General features: G+C 41.3%; 1 protein-coding gene across 5 annotated transcripts in view; it reads left to right on the forward strand.

The window, feature by feature from the left end:
* Positions 1–20,304, forward strand: part of EXD1 (exonuclease 3'-5' domain containing 1) — a 48,292-nt gene that overhangs the window by 19,646 nt on the left and 8,342 nt on the right. For 4 of the 5 annotated variants that reach the window (XM_059656244.1, XM_059656417.1, XM_059656326.1 and 1 more), the window contains 7 exons: positions 75–132; positions 757–881; positions 7,376–7,434; positions 8,102–8,188; positions 16,245–16,349; positions 16,432–16,512; positions 19,734–19,877. In XM_059656244.1, coding sequence (XP_059512227.1) covers positions 75–132; positions 757–881; positions 7,376–7,434; positions 8,102–8,188; positions 16,245–16,349; positions 16,432–16,512; positions 19,734–19,877 — 659 coding nt within the window. The remainder of the gene's footprint in view (positions 1–74; positions 133–756; positions 882–7,375; positions 7,435–8,101; positions 8,189–16,244; positions 16,350–16,431; positions 16,513–19,733; positions 19,878–20,304) is intronic. The other variant, XM_059656588.1, reaches the window with a different exon arrangement.

The raw sequence follows: 20,304 nt of genomic DNA on the forward strand, positions 1-20,304 counted from the left end.
GTGGACAGGGGCAGATGGGGGTGTGAATTGCTTTTAGATTGGAAACTATTGGAAGCCATTTGTTTCTTTTACAGTGGAACTACTGGATGAAGTGGAACAAGGTACAGTGGGAGAAAAAGCATCCTCTGTTAGGTATGATGGAGTACTTTTCTTAATTATTATGTTACCCAAATGTACACATTAGAGTAGAATGCCTTGACTCTATTTCACTAGTTGGGTAATAGAAATGAGAAAAAATAGATGGATATTTTCTTCCATCTGTATTTTCTTATCTTTCAAATCTTTTTTTTTTTTTTAAATCCTCACGTAAAGAGTGAGGATATTTTTTCCACTGATTTTTTTTTTTTAAGAGAGAGTGTGGAAGGGAGGTGGGAGGGGGAAAGGAAGAGAGAGAAAGAGAGAGGAACATCGATGTGTCACATTGATTGGTTGCCTTCTAGACACACCCCATCCAGGGGCGGGGATGGGACCTGTGACCCAGGTACATGCCCTTGATTGAGAATAGAATGGGCAACCCTCCAGTGCCTGGGCTGATGCTCTAACCACTGAGCATGCTCGCTAGGGCTTCTTCCATCTTTAGACGGTATATTCACTGAGCCAAATAGACGGTATATTCAAATGAGTGTAAGCAGTGGATGAATGGGGTCCTCTGTGAAATGGAGATCTAGAGTTCTTATCATTGATGTGTGGCAAAATCTATGTATGGCATTAGCAACAAAGAATAGTTCACCTGAGTATTGTTTTTTGTAAGTATAGTCTAAATACAGAAAGAACCAGGTTGGATGAAATGAAAGATGAAGACTTAAATATATGTGAGCTTCCTCCTGCCCCTGAGGCACCAACCACCTCTCTTCTGAATGACTTCAAGTACAGCCCATCAGGTGAGTGCTGGGCTTTCTATTTGTTTGTTTTTTTGTTAATCCTCCCCCAAGAATATTTTTTCCATTGATTTTTTAGAGAGAGTGGAGGAAGGGAAAAGAGAGAAAGAGAGGGGAAAACACTGCTGTGAGAGAGACACATGGATTGGTTGCCTCCTGAACATGCCCAGACCGGTCAAAGGGATCAAACCTGCAACCCAGGTACATGCCCTTGACCAGGAATCAAACCTAAGACCTTTTGGTCCTATGGCCGACGCTCTAAACACTTAGCAAAACTGGCCAGGGCTGGGCTTTCTTTATTGTGGATCAGCACTCTTCAGAGTTGGCATAATCCTAAGTCAGGGTTCCATATGGAATGCTCAGCTAAGCCATTGCTTCTTGGTCCTGAATTAAGATAAAATATCATGATTCAGTTGTTTATTTAATATTTGAGTGCACACTATATTCAGACATTGGGTATACTGTTACCTCTTTGAGCTCTGGTGGAGGAAATAGACACTAAATAATTAAAATAGTTTAATATATAGGATGCCAGTGCCAAATGCTATAGAGAGAAAAAACAGAAGAAAGAATAAAAGTCTGGCCTGGCCAGTGTGGCTCAGTGGTTGAGCATCAACCTATGAACCATGAGGTCACGATTCGATTTCTGGTTAGGGCACATGCCCGGGTTGCAGGCTCAGTCCTCAGTGTGGAGAATGCAGGAGGCAGCAGATCAATGATTCTCTTTCATCACTGATGTTTCTATCTCTCTCTCTCTTCCCCTCTTCATCTCTGAGATCAATAAAAATATATTTTTAAAAATGTGGAGAGGGTGGTTTTATAATTTAGGGTGTCCAGGACAGGCCTTATCGAAATGGTGACATTTGGGTAATGGCCTGGAGAAGGTGAGGGATGGAGCTGTATAGATATCTATGGGAAATATTTTTTAGGCAGAATAAAGAAAAAATACAAAGGCCCTGAGAAAGAAACATGGCAGGATCTTGATATAACAGCAAAGAGATCAGTTTAGCTGGAGCAAGGAGAGCAGTAGGAGATGAAGTGGGGTCAGTGGATCATGGAGGAAGTTGTAGGTCACTGAAGGGACCTGTACTCAGAAGTGAGAAGAGAAGCCACTGGAGGATTTCTTGGCTTTATCTAATGAGTAAGGTTGTAGAGGATCTTTTAATGTGCTTATTTGCCATTAAATATCTTTGGTAAAATATCTGTTCATATCTTTTGCCCATCTTATTTTTTTTAAATATATATATTTTATTGATTTTTTACAAAGAGGAAGGGAGAGGAATAGAGAGTTAGAAACATCGATGAGAGAGAAACATTGATCAGCTACGTCCTGCACACTCCCTACTGGGGTTGTGTCCGCAACCAAGTACATGCTCTTGACGGGAATCATACCTGGGACCCTTAAGTCCACAGGCCGATGCTCTATCCACTGAGCTAAACTGGTTAGGGCTGCTCATCTTCTTACTGAAGTACTAGGGGCCCAGTGCATGAATTCGTGCACCTTGAAAGGAACTGTGGGCTGCGAGGCTGCAGTGGGCACAGGGGCGGGTCTCTGCCATCCTCTGTGCCCCCGCCTGGCCCCTCCCGCCATGGCCCCTGGTCCCGTTTGCCGGCAGCCCACCACTCCCACACGCTGATGTCACCAGCCCCGCTCGCACCCACTGATGGCGTGGAGCAACTGGGGCCGGCACCAGCAGCAGGTGCGAGCTGGGCCAGTGCCGTCAGCAGGTGCGAGCGGCAGCTGCTGCCCTGATCGCCCCTCAGGAGTAGGGGGAGGTGGAGAAGCCCTCAGGGGCGGTCAGGCAGCCACTGCTTGAATCCGCTGATGGCGCCGAGTGATCGGGACTGGTGCCGAGCACCGGCACTAGCTGCAAGTGTGAGTGGGGCCAGCGCCAGCAGCATCTGTGAGCACTGGGCAGGCCCGCGGTGTGCAGGAGCAAAGAATTTTCAGTAACCACCAGAGGCTCGCCCCAATGACAGTGACCGATGCCCCACCTTGGTCTGGCGCCCCCACTCACCTGCTCCACTATCCCGCCACGGCCAATGCCTGCCATGTTCCACACACATCCCCTCGTGGTCAGCACACATCATAGCAACCAGTTGTTCAGTTGTTTGATTGTTCCTGTTGTTCTGCCGTTCAGTCTATTAGGATTTTATTATTCAACTAGAGGCCCGGTACACGAAATTTATGCACTGGGGGGGTGGGGGTCCCTCAGCCTAGCCTGCCCCCTCTCACAGTCCAGGAGCCCCCAGGGGGAGTGGGCCTAAGCTGCAGTCTGGCCATGGAGGCTTGGAGCAGGCGCCCCGTGTGTGTGTGTGTGTGTGTGTGTGTGTGTGTGTGTGTGTGTCCGCTGGGGGTCTGCCCCCAGCCGTGCCACGCCCTCTATGTTGATCATTCAGGCTTGGGCGGAGCCCGGCCACTCCTCCAGAGCTGGTCGTGACCATGAAGGAGTCTTGACCTCATTTGCATATTACTTCTTTATATTTATAGATGTTAGGAGTTCTTTGTAAATTCTGAATACAAGTCTTTTCTCAGATAAATGCTTTGCAAGTATTTCCTCTAAGTCTATGGTTTGGCTTTTCATTCTCTAAAGTATCTTTCAAAGAACAGACTAAACATTTTGATGAACTACAATTTTTCCATGTTTTCTTTTATGGGTTATGCTTTTGATGTTATATCTAAAAAATTTTATCGCAACTCAAAGTCACATGTTTTCTCTTTGATGTTTCATAGTTTTAGGTTTACATTTAGGTCTATGATTAATTTTCAGTTAATTTTTATATAAGATTTGAGGTATGGATCAAAGTTCTTTTTTGCATGTGTATAACTTTGTTGAAAAGACTATATTTTCCACTTAACTACTTTTGTACCTTTGTCAAATATCAGTTGCCTATAAATGTGTAAGTTTATTTCTCGACACTCAATTTTGTTACATTGATTTAATTTTCTATCTTTACACCAATAATAGACTGTTTTGTTTACTATTGATTTATTCTTGAAATGAGGTGGTGTTAGTTCTTTTTTCAACGTTGTTTTGGCTATTTTATGTCTTTTGCATTTCCCTATGAACTTTAGAATCAGCTCGTTAATTTCTACCAAAGAAAGAACCGCCACACTCAAAAAACAACCCTGCTGGAATTTTTATTGGGATTGCATTGAATTGCTAGATTGGGGAATATTGGCATCTTAACAATATTGAATATTCCAATCTATTAACCTAGTATATTTTTCCATTTATTTAGATCTTTATTTCTTAGCAATGTTTTGTAGCCTTCAGCATGTCTTACATATCTTTAGCCATAATTACCCCTAAGTATTTCATATTTTTATACTGTTGTTACTGTCTTAAAGTTTTTATTTTTCCATTGGAGAGGTTATTTTGTGTGGTTTATGTTTTATAAAAAAAAAAGTGTATTTTTATTGATTTCAGAGATGAAGGGAGAGGGCAAGAGAGATAGAAACATCAATATTGAGAGATAATTATTGGTTGGCTGCCTCCTGCATGCCTCACACCGAGGATTGAGCCCGCATCCTGGACATGTGTCCTGACCAGGAATCAAACCATGACCTTCTGGTTCATAGCTCGAAGCTTAACCACTGAGCCACACTAGAAGGGCCCTATTGGAGAGTTTTGAGCAGAAAAGTAACATGATCTGACTTCTCTTTTAACAAGATCAGTCTAAATCAGTGGTTCTCAACCTTCCTAATACCGCGACCCTTTAATACAGTTTCTCATGTTGTGGTGACCCCCAACCATAAAATTATTTTTGTTGCTACTTCATAACTGTAATTTTGCTACTGTTATGAATCGTAATGTAAATATCTGATATGCAGGATGTATTTACATTGTTACAAATTGAACATAATTAAAGCATAGTGATTAATCACAAAAACAATATGTAATTATATATGTGTTTTCCGATGGTCTTAGGCGACCTCTGTGAAAGGGTTGTTTGACCCCCAAAGGGGCTGCGACCCACAGGTTGAGAACCACTGGTCTAAATGCTTATAGAAAAACTAGTGTCCTGGTGCATGGATTAGTGCACATTGAAAGTAAATTAATTAGAAGGGGGCCAGCAGGGTGGGACTGGGCGAGATGGGCTGGACACGCCCCCTCCCCCAATGTCTGCAGCGTGAGCGGAGTTCCTCCAGCAGGTGGGGTTCCTCAGCCTGGCCTGTGGAAATCAGGCTGAAACCAGCTCTCTGGCATCCCCTGAGGGGGCCCAAAGTGCAAGAGGGCACTCTGCAAAGTTGCTGTTGTACAGGCAGAATGAAGAACAAATACAAGTGTGCAGCAAACCAGATTCGGGGCCGACAGTGCCCCAGCAACAACATAACCCACAGGTGAAGGTGAAATCATGTGGCCCTGTGAGGAATTGGGCTCCTTCCTCTCTGGTTTCAAGGTGCATCACCCGAGAACCGCTGCTGCCAAGTCACTGCAGCTCGGCAGCTCCTGCATTGAGCATTTCCCTCTGGTGGTCAGTGCACATCATAGCGACAGGTTGGTCGGTGGAAAGGACACTTAGCATATATATATGGACAAGGGTGAAAGCATGAATACCCCTTAGGAGGCTATTGAAATAATTTTACAAGTGAGTATGGTGAAACTTGGATGCTAGTGGTGGCAGTGTGATTGGTAAGAAGTGGTGGAAGCCAAAACCGGTTTGGCTCAGTGGATAGAGCGTCGGCCTGCGGACTGAGAGGTCCCAGGTTCGATTCCGGTCAAGGGCATGTGCCTGGGTTGCAGGCACATCCCCAGTGGGAGATGTGCAGGAGGCGGCTGATCCATGTTTCTCTCTCATCGATGTTTCTATCTCTCTCCCTTTCTCTCTGTAAAAAATCAATAAAATATATTTAAAAAAAAAAAAAAAAAAAAAAAAAAAAGAAGTGGTGGAATTCTGGGTGTATGTTGAGGTGAAGCATACACGATTTACTGGTAAATCAGATATGGATGTGAGAGAAAGAGAGGAATCAAGGATGATATCAGGGGTTTGGGCCTGAGTATCCTGAAGTATGGTGTTGCTTAAACTGAGATGGGAAAGACTGGATGGAAAAGGTTTGGGGAAGATAATTAAGAGTTTAGTTTCTGTTAACCTAAGTTTGAATGTAAGTCTAGAGATGAGGAGAAAGGTCTGAGATGGAGGTACATATTTAAGAGTTAGCCTATAATGATATTTAAAGCCTTGAGATTAGGTGAGATAAGTCACCAAGAGAGTGAGTATGGATAGAAAAAAGAAAGAGGTGCATGGACTGTATCCTATGCCACTCCAAAGATTCTGAGGTTGAGAGATGAAGAATTATATGTTATACTATATCTATAATCTTTTAAACATTTTTAAAATATATTTTTATTGATTTCAGAGAGGACGGGAGAGGGAGAGATAGAAACATTAATGATGAGAGAATCATTGATTGGCTGCCTCCTGCACGCCCCCTACTGGGGATGGAGCCCGCAACCCGGGCATGTGCACTGGCCAGGAATTCAACCCTGACCTCCTGGTTCATAAGTCGACACTCAACCACTGAGCCACACTGGCTGGGCTATCCCAATAATTTTTTAAATTACATAATTAAAAAGTAATTAGCCCTAACATGTTTGGCTCAGTGGATAGAGCGTCGGCCTTCAGACTGAAGGGTTCCAGGTTCGATTCTGGTCAGGCATGTACCTTGGTTGCGGGCACATCCCCAGTGGGGGGTGTGCGGGAGGCAGCTGATCGATGTTTCTCTCCCATCGGTGTTTCTAGCTCTCTATCCCTCTCCCTTCCTCTCTGTAAAAAATCAATAAAATATATTTAAAAAATAAATAAATAAAAAGTAGCCGAAACAGGTTTGGCTCAGTGGATAGAGCGTCGGCCTGCGGACTGAAAGGTCCCGGGTTCGATTCCGGTCAAGGGCATGTACCTGGGTTGCGGGCATATCCCCAGTAGGGGGTGTGCAGGAGGCAGCTGATCGATGTTTCTCTCTCATCGATGTTTCTAACTCTCTATCTCTCTCCCTTCCTCTCTGTAAAAAATCAATAAAATATATTTTAAAAAAACAACAACTATAAATCATAAAATAAATAAATAAATAAATAAAAAGTAATTAACTTCCAGAACCCAGAGAATCCCAAAAGTGTGGACATTGGCCCATCTCTAGGACTAATTTATTTACACTGATATTTTTTTATTTTGAACATGCTTTTAAAAAGTGTGTGTCTTGGAAGTATTTAAGACATAAACCTATGAGGAGGGAAACATTACTGGGTTATTACAAGAAATGACTAAATTGTTCAATTCATAAGATTATCACTAGTGAGGCTTTTGTTTACTCTCAGTTGATAAGCAGGATGCTAATAGTGTTCACTGTGTGATGGGCTGATGCACGTGACAATGAAATATCATTAAACATTTGAGTTGCAATAGAGTAGGATTCTATTAATATGGCTAAAATTAGTGGGAGAGCTATTCTATTTCCAAGGAAGATAAATATATCTAATATCATCATTTCCCTGTAGAGGAAGAAGAGGTGACATACACAGTCATTGATCAGTTCCAGCAGAAGTTTGGTGCTGCAGTAAGTTGCCTTCAATCATTCCCAGTATTGTCTCCATATGGGTATCATGTCTGTGTCTCACAAATTTTTCTCTTATAAGATCATTGATGTTTTCTCTAATAATTCAACAAAATATCTGAGTGCCTGCTACATGCCAGGCACTGTTCTGAGGTGTGGGGTAGAACAGTCATCAATTCCCAGCCATCAAGAAGCTGGAAATTTTGCCGAAACCGGTTTGGCTCAGTGGATAGAGCGTCGGCGTGCGGACTGAAAGGTCCCAGGTTCGATTCCGGCCAAGGGCATGTACCTGGGTTGCGGGCATATCCCCAGTAGGAGATGTGCAGGAGGCAGCTGATCGATGTTTCTCTCTCATCGATGTTTCTAACTCTCTATCTCTCTCTCTTCCTCTCTGTGAAAAATCAATAAAATATATTAAAAAAAAAAAAAGAAGCTGGAAATTTTACATTTAGTGTAAGGAAATAAACAAATAATTGTATATAATCAGTGAGTGTGTGTGTGTGTGTGTGTGTGTGTGTAACAGACACCTGTTTTGGATCAGTTAGATTTTATGAGTTTAAAAAATATGATCCACTTTGTTCACTGCTAGCTACTTTACTTGTGTCATTCATGATGTTATAATTGCAAAATTAACTTCCTGGAGCATTCTATTTTCTTCTTTTTTTACCAGATGCTCCACATCAAGAAGCAAAATGTTTTGAGTGTGGCTGCAGAAGGAGCTAATGTGTGTCGTCATGGGAAACTATGTTGGCTTCAGGTAAAACATAGTTATAAAAAACTTTTTATTTTGGAAATAATTATAAATTCACTTGGAAATTTATATTAATTGTCTTCATTGTATCACCCAAGTGTCACTGTACTAGAACTTGTTTGCAATGTCTTTCATTCTCTTACTACTCATTTTATTCTTTTCAAAAGAAAAAAGCTTCTGTCTCTTTATGGATTCACTTTTATAATCATTACTAGGGGCCCAGTGCATGAAATTTGTGCAGGGAGGGGGGAGTCCCTCAGCCCAGCCTGCACCCTCTTGCAATCTGGAACTGCTGGCTTCTAACCACTGGCCTACCTGCCTGCCTGATGGCCCCTAACCACTCGCTTACCTGCCTGATCGCCCCTAACTGCTCGTCTGCCTGCCTGATCGCCCCTAACTGCCTCTGTCTTGGCCCCCGCGGCAGTGGCTTCGTCCAGAAGGATGTCCGGAATGACGTCTGGAAGGTCGTTCAGCTGTCTGGTCTAATTAACATTATGCTTTTATTATTATAGCTTGCTGACTTACAGATTATGCTTGAGGTCTTTCCCAGTTCTATTCTCTTGCCTTAGCTCTATTCTCATCTTTCCTTTTGTTTTCTAGCTTTCCACAGCAGGTTTCTACCACATCATTTTTATTTTCCTGGACCTCAGGTGAGGGTCCCTACTATATCCAAAGAACTTTGTAATGAGCTTTGCATAGCTAGAGGTTGGGTAGCCACCTTTGGATCACACTCAGCAGCATCAGCATTTAAGGGGCTGAATACCCAAACAATGCCTTCTATCTTTTGAGTAGAGACCTACCTCCAGCTACTGAAAAGATATTTTATTAGGATTGGAAGTCTGTTCTCTTGACCTTCTGTTACTGAAGTATTCATCTTTTCAAAGGGAAAGAAATGGAGATATCAAGCCCAGTTTTGCACAAGGATTAGATTGCCTCTCTTATTTCATGCACTTTCATGGCAAACCTTAGTTTTTAGGTGACTAGGTTTGAGTTAGCAGCACAAATGCAAATTTCTTTCTTTTAATACATATATTTTTATTGATTTCAGAGAGGAAGGGAGAGGGAGAGAGAGATAGAAACATCAATGATGAGAAAGAATTATTGATCGGCTGCCTTTTGCACGACTCTACTGGGGATCGAGCCCACAACCTGGGCATGTGCCCTTGACTGGAATCAAACCCAGAACCCTTCAGTCTGCAGTCTGATGCTCTATCCACTGAGCCTAACCAGCTAAGGCTATTTTTCTTTTTTCAGATCATCAACATAGTTGGGTTCCTTTTTTATTCTCCTGTTACATCTGTACTTATACCCTTCTTTCTTGTTTTTATTGATTGATTTTGGACAGAGAGAGGAAAGAAAGAGAGAGAGATTTGTTGTTTCACTTATTTATGCATTCATTGATTGATTCTTGTATGTGCCCTGACTTGGGATTGAACCCACAACCTTGGTGTTTGGGATGACACTCTAACCAACTGAGTTATCTGGCCAGGACCTACTTGGTACTTTCTTTTTTGTTGTTGTTGTTATTTAGTACTTTCTTGTATTTCCCATCTCTTTGCTAAAATTCTCATTGCATTTGTCCATTCTTCCCAAACTGGCTAGTACAACAATTAAATGCAAATGGATTAAATGATCCAATCAAAATACATAGGGTGGCCAAATAGAAAAGAAAAGAAAATCCTTACATATACTGTCTACAAGAAACTTACTTCAGAATGAAGACATACAGAGACTGAAAATAAAGGGCTAGAAAAATATTTCATGGGAAAAAAAAAGCTGGGGTAGCAATACTTATACCGGACAAAATAGACTTTTAAACAAAGTCTACAACAAGAGACAAAGAAGGGCCCAACAATCCCACTTCAGGGTATTTACTGAAGAAACCCAAAACACTAAAACGAAATGACATATGCATCCATTAGTTCATTGTAGCGTTATTTACAATAGCCAAGGTGTGGAACCAATTTGAAGTGTCCATCAACAAGTGAATGGATAAAAAAATGTGGTGCATATATACAATGGAATGTAACTCATCCATTAAAAAAAAATAGCCATCCATTAAAAAAAAAATAGCCCTAGCCGGTTTGGCTCTGGATAGAGCATTGGCCTGTGGACCAAAGGGTCTTGGGTTCAATTCTGGTCAAGTGCCCATACCTTGTTTACAGGCTCCTCCCTGGCCCAGGCCCTGGTCAGGGCGCGTGCAGGAGGCAACCAATCAATGTGTTTCTCTCCCATCGATGTTTCTTTCTGTTTTTCCCTCTCTCGTCCACTCTCTCTAAAAGATCAATGGGAAAATACCCTTGGGCGAGGATTAGCAAAACAAAACAAAATAAAAAATCCTTCCATCTGCCATCTGTGACAACGTGGATATTGCAACAACATGGAGGGTATTGTGCTGAGTGAAATAAGTCAGAGAAAGACAAATGCCTATGATTTTATTTATGTATGGAATCTAAAAAACAAAATAAATGAACAAGCAAAATAGAAATAGACTCATTAAGAGAACATTTTGACATTTGTCAGATGGGAGAGAGGTTGAGGGAATGGGTGAGAAAGGTGAAGGGATTAAGAAGTACAAATTGGGCCCTGACTAGGTAGTTCAGTTGCTTATATTATCATCCTAATATGCCAACATTGCCGGTGGGTACCTAGTCAGGGCACAAACAATAATGAATGCATAAATAAGTGGGACAGCAAATCAATATTTCTCTCCTCTCTCTTTCTAAAAATCAATAAATAAAATAGGATGTACAAAATAGTTACGGAATAGCCATGGGGATGTAAAGTATAGTATAAGGAATATAGTCAAGTAATAACTATGTATGTTGTCAGATGGGTACTAGTTTTATCAGAATAATCACTTAATAAGTTATATAAATGTCTAATCACTGAGTTGTACACCTAAAACTAATATATATATATACATATCAATTGTAATTGAAAATATAAAATTTTTTAAAATTTAAAAAATAATAAGATGGGAGAAACCAAGATGGCGGCATAGGTAAACACCTGAAATTGCTGCCTCGCACAACCACTTCAAAAATACAACTAAAATGGTTCGTTCCCGGGTTTCGGCACCAAAAAAACAAACAAACAACAACAAAAAATACAACTAAAAGATGGAACGGACATCACCCAGAACCACAGGAAGGCTGGCTGAGTGGAAATTCTACAACTAGAAAGAAAGAGAAAAGCATACCGAGACTCAGAGGAGGTGTGGTGTGGAAGTAAAATACTAAGGTGCGGAGGTGCATGCGGAGCAGGCTGGCGGCTGAGGGCGCGGTTGTCTTTTTCAATCGGGGGGGAATCTCAGGCTCTGAGCTCCAGTTCCGGGTGAGTCTCTGGGGACCCAGAATCAAATGGGAGAAGTGGGACTGTCTGGCATCGGTTGGAACTTGAGGGCAGCTTTCTCTCCAAGGTACTTGCAGCAATTGCTGGGACACTGAGAAGCAGAGCCTCTGAAGGCAAGACTGAGAGCAGCCATAACTGCTCGCTCTGCCCGCCCTGTTGATCCCCTGGGACCCGCCCTGCCCAAGCCTTGCACACAGGCATTTCCTGGATAGCCTCAGGCAGAGGCTAGATTAGCACCTCCCTAGAGATCAGGACAGAAGTTCTCCCACTGCAGACACAGCTGATTCTCACAGCCAATTGGCCTGGAGCCCAAATCCCTCCCAGTGTTACCTACAATAATCAAGGCTTAACTACAACAAGACTGTGGACAAAGACCACAAAGGGGTGCACCAAGAAAGTGTAAAAAAATGCGGAGACAAAGAAACAGGACAAATGACAGAAATGGAGGAAAGCAAACTGCTGGATATAGAGTTCAAAACCACACTTTTAAGGTGTTTCAAGAACTGTCTAGAAGCCGCCGATAAATTTAGTAAGGCCCTTGAAAAGACTGGTGAGACAGCCGATAAATGTAGTGAAATCTTCAAGAAATCTAGTGAGACCCCCGATGTTGTGATAAAGGACCAACTAGAAATTAAGCATACACTGACTGAAATAGAGAATATTATACAGAGATCCGACAGCTGACTAGAGGATCGCAAGAATTAAGTCAAAGATTTGAAATACAAAGAAGTAAAAAACACCCAGCTGGAAAAGCAAAAAGAAAAAAGAATCCAAAATTACGAAGATAGTGTAAGGAGCCTCTGGACAACTTCAAGTGTACCAACATCCGAATTATGGGGGTGCTAGAAGAAGAGAAAGAGCAAGATATTGAAAACCTATTTGAAGAAATAATGACAGAAAACTTCCCCTACCTGGTGAAAGAAATAGACTTACAAGTCCCAGGAAGCGCAGAGAACCCCAAACAAAAGGAATCCAAAGAGGACCACACCAAGACACATCATAATTAAAATGCCAAGAGCAAAAGACAAAGAGAGTATCTTAAAAGCAGCAAGAGAAAGAAAGTCAGTTACCTACAAGGGAGTACCCATACGACTGTCAGCTGATTTCTCAACAGAAACTTTGCAGGCCAGAAGGGAGTGGCAAGAATTATTCAAAGTGATGAATGCCAAGAACCTACAACCAAGATTACTTTATCCAACAAAGCTATCATTCAGAATTGAAGGTCAGATAAAGAGCTTCACAGATAAGGAAAAGCTAAAGGAGTTCATCACCACCAAACCAGGATTATATGAAATGCTGAAAGGTATCCTTTAAGAAGAGGAAGAGGAGGAAAAAGGTAAAGATACAAATTATGAACAACAAATACACATCTATCAACAAGTGAATCTAAAAATCAAGGGAATACATAATCTGATGAACAGAATGAACTGGTGATTATAATAGAATCAGGGGCATAGAAAGGGAATGGACTGACTATTCTTGGGGGGGAAAGGGGCGAGCGGGATATGGGAAGAAACTGGACAAAAATAGCGCACCTATGAATGAGGACAGTTTGGGGTGGGGGTAAGGGCAAAGGGTGGGGTGGGAACCGGGTGAAGGGGAGCTATGGGGGGAAAAAGAGGAACAACTGTAATAATCTGAACAATAAAGATTTAATTTTTTAAAAAAAGACACTATAACTGTGATTTTTCAAAAGAAACGAAACAGACAATTTGGTTATTTAGCCTTTCACTTTTTACTATCCCAACTTTAATTTTTACCAGTCTCACCTATAGCATTCTAATACCCTAGGGATTACAGGTTTAAGGGGAATATGAACAATATATTTTATTGTTAACAACACAAAGTGCATTTTATTTTTTTAGTTCCATAGTAATCATGAATGTGCTAGGTATCATATGAAATTACTCATAAGAGAAGATCCCTGTTCCTCATCAGTATAAAACAGGCAACAAATACACTGGCACAAATGGCAGGAACACTGTATTTATAGATCAATTTTATACAATCGTAAGAATTCTAGATTGTTTTTCTTCATAAAAGCCACAAAAGCTGTACAGCTGGATAATCAACTGAGTCAGAGAGTAAAAGGCCAAAAAGGATCTAAGAAGGTCTAGAGAGTCAACCACATGACATTCTGATGCCATCTTTGTCATTTCAGGAGCTAACTATTGTTACAGCTACAATTGCCAGGCCTACCTGTACCCATTCTCAGATCCTTCATGATGTTTGCTAGAATTTGACACCTAAATAATCAATCCCTGCTCTTTCCCCCTACATCTTTAAACATAAAAATTGAATAGACACTAAAAGTTTGGAAAATACTTCTCTGCTAGACTTTAAGCTCTATGAGAGAAGAGATTATGTTGAATTTACCAGTATACATGCAACTAGAACAGAGTCAGGCACATGGATGGCTGTTATACATTACTTCAGTGAATCAACACACGCCATACAATTCTCCTTTCCATTTTTTTCATAAACAAAAAATGTACATGGCTCCAATAATACACATTCAAATTTATAGCCTGCTTTTTCCATTCATGAACTTTCAAATATTTTTCTATATTGCATTTGTTATCAACTTCTGGCATCCATAAAGAAGTTATAAAATATACTGTAACTTCTATTATTAACTATTTAAGTAGTTTCTGATTTTCATTGTCATAAATGATGCCAGGGTGAATAGATTCTCTCATATTTTTCTTCATATTTTGAAGACAGATTCCTAGAAGTGGCCCTGAGAAGTAGGTACTCCCTTGTAGGTAACTGACTTTCTTTCTCTTGCTGCTTTTAAGATACTCTCTTTGTCTTTTGCTCTTGGCATTTTAATTATGATGTGTCTTGGTGTGGTCCTCTTTGGATTCCTTTTGTTTGGGGTTCTCTGCGCTTCCTGGGACTTGTAAGTCTATTTCTTTCACCAGGTAGGGGAAGTTTTCTGTCATTATTTCTTCAAATAGGTTTTCAATATCTTGCTCTTTCTCTTCTTCTAGCACCCCCATAATTCGGATGTTGGTACACTTGAAGTTGTCCAGAGGCTCCTTACACTATCTTCGTATTTTTGGATTCTTTTTTCTTTTTGCTTTTCCAGTTGGGTGTTTTTTACTTCTTTGTATTTCAAATCTTTGACTTAATTCTTGCGATCCTCTAGTCAGCTGTCGGATCTCTGTATAATATTCTCTATTTCAGTCAGTGTATGCTTAATTTCTAGTTGGTCCTTTATCACAACATCGGGGGTCTCACTAGATTTCTTGAGGGTCTCATTAAATTTATCAGCGGTTTCTAGGAAATTCTTGAAAAACCTTATAACCGTGGTTTTGAACTCTATATCCAGTAGTTTGCTTTCCTCCATTTCTGTCATTTGTGACTTGTTTCTTTGTCTCCGCATTTTGGCTGCTTTCCTGTGTTGATAGAGTGGCTTTGTGTGCTAGGTGTCCTATAGGGCCCAATGGCTCAGCCTCCCCAATTACCTGAGGTGGAAACTCTTGGTGCACCCCTTTGTTGGCTGTGTGCACAATTTTGTTGTAGTTAAGCCTTGATTGTAGTTGGTATCACTGGGAGGAATTGACCTCCAGGCCAATTGGCCGTGAGAATCAGCTGTGTCTATGGTGGGAGAACTTCTGTGCTGGAGACACCCTTCTGGGGCAAGACGTACTTCAGTGGGGCTTGGTGCTCACTGAGTCTGCCCCCTGAGTGTGTCCCTTATGGATCTGAGGAGTTGTAATCTGGATGGTCCCACTCTGACCACTGGGTACACTGGCTCTTGAATCTCTAAGGAGGTGCTAATTTAGACTCTGCCTGAGGCTACCCAGCAGGAGCTATGGAGAGATCTGCAGATTCCTCTTCCTTGTTTGTGGTTTGGAGGTGCCCAGATGAGGCCCAGCTGTGAAGCAATGCAAGCTGCTGTGGGGCCTTGAGCCTTCTTTTGGATGTTCTGGGTCTGTCTGGCCCAGCTGCAGTTTGTTAGGTAATTTTAGATCTCAAAGGGCCAGCCCATTCATATGCAAAAGCCTCTGCTCGCAGCTTGGGTGGGGGGGGGGGTCTCAGGGAATCAACAGGGTGGATCAAACAGCTATGGCTGATCCTCAGTCCTGCCCTAAGAGGCCCCACGTCTCAGTGTCCCACGGTAATCGCTGCAAGCACCTCTGAGAGAAAACCGCCCTCGAGTTCTGCCCGCTGCCAGACAGTCCAGTTTCTCCCCGTATGAGTCTGGGTCACCAGAGACTTGCCCAGAACTGGAGTTCAGAGCAGTTTGGAGCTTGAGACTCCCTCCCAATTGAAAAAGACAACAGCGTCCTCAGTTGCCAGCCCTTTCCACGTGCGCCTCCGTACCTCTGCACTTTGCTTCCGCACCTCCTCTGAGTCTCAGTGTGCTTTTCTCTTTCTTTCTAGTTGTAGAATTTCCACTCAGCCAGCCTTCCTGTGGTTCTGGATGATGTCCGTTTTGTCTTTTAGTTGTATTTTTGAAATGGTTGTGCGAGGCAGCAATTTCAGGTGTTTACCTATGCCGCCATCTTGGTTTCCTCCTTTTTTATTTATTTTTTTATGTAGGATCAATGTAAACCCATTTTTCTCTAAGAATATCGAATGCCTATAGTTTAAAAGTGAGGATGTTAAATATTTTATCATATGTCTTTCTTGATCTTCAGATCCCTTTCCCTAGTTATTCCTTATTCTATAACATGTGTGACTGCATGATTTATTGTAGGTGGCCACAAACAGCCGTGTCTATTTATTTGACATTTTCCTTCTGGGAAATCGTGCTTTCAACAATGGACTGCAGATGGTATTAGAAGACAAGAAAATTTTGAAGGTGAGTGTGTAAGCTGATTGCTCTGCTAATAAAACTAGTAGCCAGGTTCTAATTACTCTGTCTCTGTCTTCTGGTGCCTTAGGTTATCCATGATTGTCGTTGGCTTTCTGATTGCCTCTCTCATCAGTATGGAATTTTGCTGAATAATGTCTTTGACACACAGGTACATGCAGGGAAACATTGGATTTAATATACTGTACGTAGCTCCTGTAGAAAATAGGCCTTGTCTGATGAGTTGTTGAAAGTCTTTATGTGTCTGTGCCCTATTCCTGTTCATTTCTCATGTAAGATGTTTGTACAATGTGTGGGATCATTTGGTGAACTATAAAATCACTGTAGAAAAGTTACTTAAAATTATTTGGTATTTTCCCCTCATTTTGCTCAAGAATTTGCTCTGTACTCTAGTAAATAATATTCAGAAACAAACAATTTGGGGGTCATTCAGAAGTCTGAGATGAGACCTTTAGTATGAGGTGAACAATCACACCTCTGCCTTTACCACATATGTACCAGTTAAGGCTAGTGGCTAGTTGGCTTCTAGCTCAGGGATGCAGGTCGTCCTAGATATGTGAAAACGCCTCTTTTGGCACAACATAGCCTAAAGATATATGATTTTTCTCTGCTCTAAAGGACCCTAGATAAATGAGAAATTCTTAGACAATACTATCTCTTAGAGCTGGTTTGGCCGTGAGAGCAGGAAAACCATTAGTTTTCATTATGCTTTCTTAGGTTCTTCTAGGTTTATGCCAGTGAAAGTGAAATATTGAATATATAAGACCTAGAGCCTTTGGAGAGGGGTTAAACTATTGAGTTGGCCAATTTTTAACAAATTCCTAAAAGTTTAATTTTTTGTGGGTTTTTTTGTGTGTGATTCAGTTTGCCCTGTATGTATCGGCTCATTTACATGTTCTTTTGGACCTTATTTCAGGATCTTTCACTCTATAGAGATTGCTTTTGTACTTATTCCAAAACATAAGAGAATTGCTCATTGTTCCCTTGAGGCCATCAGGCTTCTTGATTGTGTGTAATAAAGACACTGGCATATCTTTCCATACTTTTCTTCTCAGATTTTCATAGTGAAAGAAGCAGGTATTGAGAGTTTTTCTAATTTGTTTTCCTTAGCACAATGTATTAGTTTCCTGTTGCTGTTGTAACAAATTCAAATTTAGTGGCTTAAATAACATTAATTTGCCCTGGCCAGTGTGGCTCAATTGGATGGGTGTTGTCCCATGCACGAGGAGTTGCCAATTTGATTCCCAGTTAGGGCACATGCCTGGGTTGTGGGTTAGAGTTTAGGATTATGGTTAGGTCCCCAGTAGGGGGCATTCGGAAGGCAGTAGATTGATGTTATGCTCTCACATTGTTTCTCTCCCTCTCCCTTTCTCTCTTTAAAAATCAATTTTTAAAAATCTTTAAAAAACCACAACATTAATTTACTCTCTTACAGTTCTGGAGTTTAGAAGTCTGAAATCATTTATATTGGGCTATAGTCAAGGTGTCAGCAGGGCTGGTTTCTTCTGGAGACTGATGGGGGAGAGACTGATTTCTTGCTTTTTTTATATTCTTTGGTTTATTCTTATTGCATCTTCAAAGTGCATCACTCCAGCCGAAACCGGCTTGGCTCAGTGGATAGAGCGTCGGCTTGCGGACTGAAGGGTCCCAGGTTCGATTCCGGTCAAGGGCATGTACCTGGGTTGCGGGCACATCCCCAGTGGGGAGATGTGCAGGAGGCAGCTGATCGATGTTTCTCTCTCATCGATGTTTCTAACTCTCTAGCTCTCTCCCTTCCTCTCTGTAAAAAATCAATAAAATATATATATTTTTTCAAAGTGCATCACTCCAACGTCTGCTGCCATAGTAAGATCTCCTTCTGCTTCCCTCTCATAAGAACACGTGATTACATTCAGAGCCTATCCTGATAATTCAAGATAATATTCCCATCTCAAGATCCTTAACTTATTACAGCTTCAAAGTCCATTTGTTGCATAAAATAACATTCATATGTTCCAGAAATTAGGATGTAGATATCTCTGGTGGCCATTATATAGCCTATCACACACAGGTAAATAATTATTTCACATTTTTAAAAATATGTTTTTTTATTGGTTTCAGAGAGAGGAAGAAAGAGGGAGAGGGAGTTAGAAGCATCAATGATGAGAGAGAATCATCTATTGGCTGCACACCCAGGCCAGGCATGTGCCCTGACCAGGCATTGAACTGTGACTTATTGGTTCATGAGTTAATGCTTAATCACTGAGTCATACCGTCAGGGCTTAATTCTTAAATTTTTAAGCTTTCCTTACCAAAACTTTACCACAGTTGCTAATGTATATATATAAAAAGTCTTAGCGACCATCCAACCGTTTGACTGTCCAACCGGTAGCTATGATACACAATGACCACCAGGAGGCAGACACACAACACAGGAGCTGCTGAGCTGCAGTGACTTGGCAGCTGCAGTTCTTGGGTTATACACCAAGAACCAGAGAGGAGGGAGCTCGATTCCAGGGTGCATCACCTGAGAACTGCCCTCTCACAATCCGGGACACCATGGGGGATGTCAGAGAACTGGTTTCAGCCCAATCCCTGCAGGCCAGGCCAAGGGACCCCACCAGTGCATGAATCCGTGCACCAGGCCTCTAGTATGTAATAAAAATAATTCTGTTTTTTTGAAATCCTCACCTAAGGAGATGCTTAGAGAGAGAGAAAGAGAGTTTGCCGAGATTGCCTTCCATATGTTCCCCAACATCGGATCAAACCCACAACCCAGATATGTGCCCTGATCAGGAATAGAACCAGCAACTTATTGGTGTAAAGGATGACACTCAACCAACCGAGCCACTGTGGCCTGGCAAAATAATTCTTGAATTTTATCTTCCTTTCCCCATTTCTCAAAGGCACCAAAAAATAATAAATAGCCCTGGCTGGTTTGGGTCAGTGGATAGAGTGTCGGCCTGCAAACTGAAAGGTCCCAGGTTCGATTCCGGTCAAGGACACATGCCCAGTGGGGGACTTGCAGGAGGCAGCCGATCCACCATGATTCTCATCATGGATGTTTCTATCTCTCTCTCCCTCTTCCTTTCTGAAATCAATAAAAATATATTTAAAAAATAATATTAAATAACCATAAGGCAGTCAAATTAAAGAAGTGGAAAAGAAAGTAGACAAGTACACATTAAAATTGGGTGATCATTTTTCTTTTTCTTTTTTCCTCCTACTTTTCAGAATAAGTTGTACAACTTTAAATTTTCATGTGGGTCATTGGGGAAAATGGTATTTAAAGACATTTATCTAAATACTGTATACTTCTACTATTTCTGCCAGGAGATAGCTCTGTGTATATATTCTACAGACTGGTCTGTTTGTCTTTTTTTAATGCCACAGGTGGCAGATGTCCTTCAGTTTTCCATGGAAACAGGCGGCTTTCTTCCAAACTGCATCAGTACCTTACAGGAGAGTTTAATCAGACATCTTAAAGTAGCCCCTAAATATCTCTCCTTTCTGGAAGAGAAACAAAAACTGATTCAGGTGAGTATTAAAGGATGTCCCATATGAGTTAGTTTTTTTCAAGTGCTTTCTGAGTGAGGTTATTAGCATATTCTATAGAGAAATGACAGGTGCCATGTAAGCATATGAGCATTGCTAAAATCTTAGTTGTTCCAAATGGGAACAGTTCGTTTGTGGGCTCAAGTGGATAAGAGCCAGGATCCAGATTTGTTGTCTGTCAATTTAAAAGCATTCTGAAATACATTGTTAAACTGACAAGAGGGTGATTAGGTTGGGAATTTGGACTAAGTGATAGGACAAAAATAATTCCAATTATTTATCCCAAAGTAAGGTAGATTTTATTTAGCTCCTGATTGTTTCTCATGCTAAACTGGGATCTAGGTCATTTGGCTATAGTTTTGGCCATGTAACCAAATCTGCTGCCTCCAGTTTTAAATAAGTCCTGATT

This window comes from Myotis daubentonii, chromosome 1 (assembly GCF_963259705.1).
Source record: "Myotis daubentonii chromosome 1, mMyoDau2.1, whole genome shotgun sequence".
NCBI lineage: Eukaryota > Metazoa > Chordata > Mammalia > Chiroptera > Vespertilionidae > Myotis > Myotis daubentonii.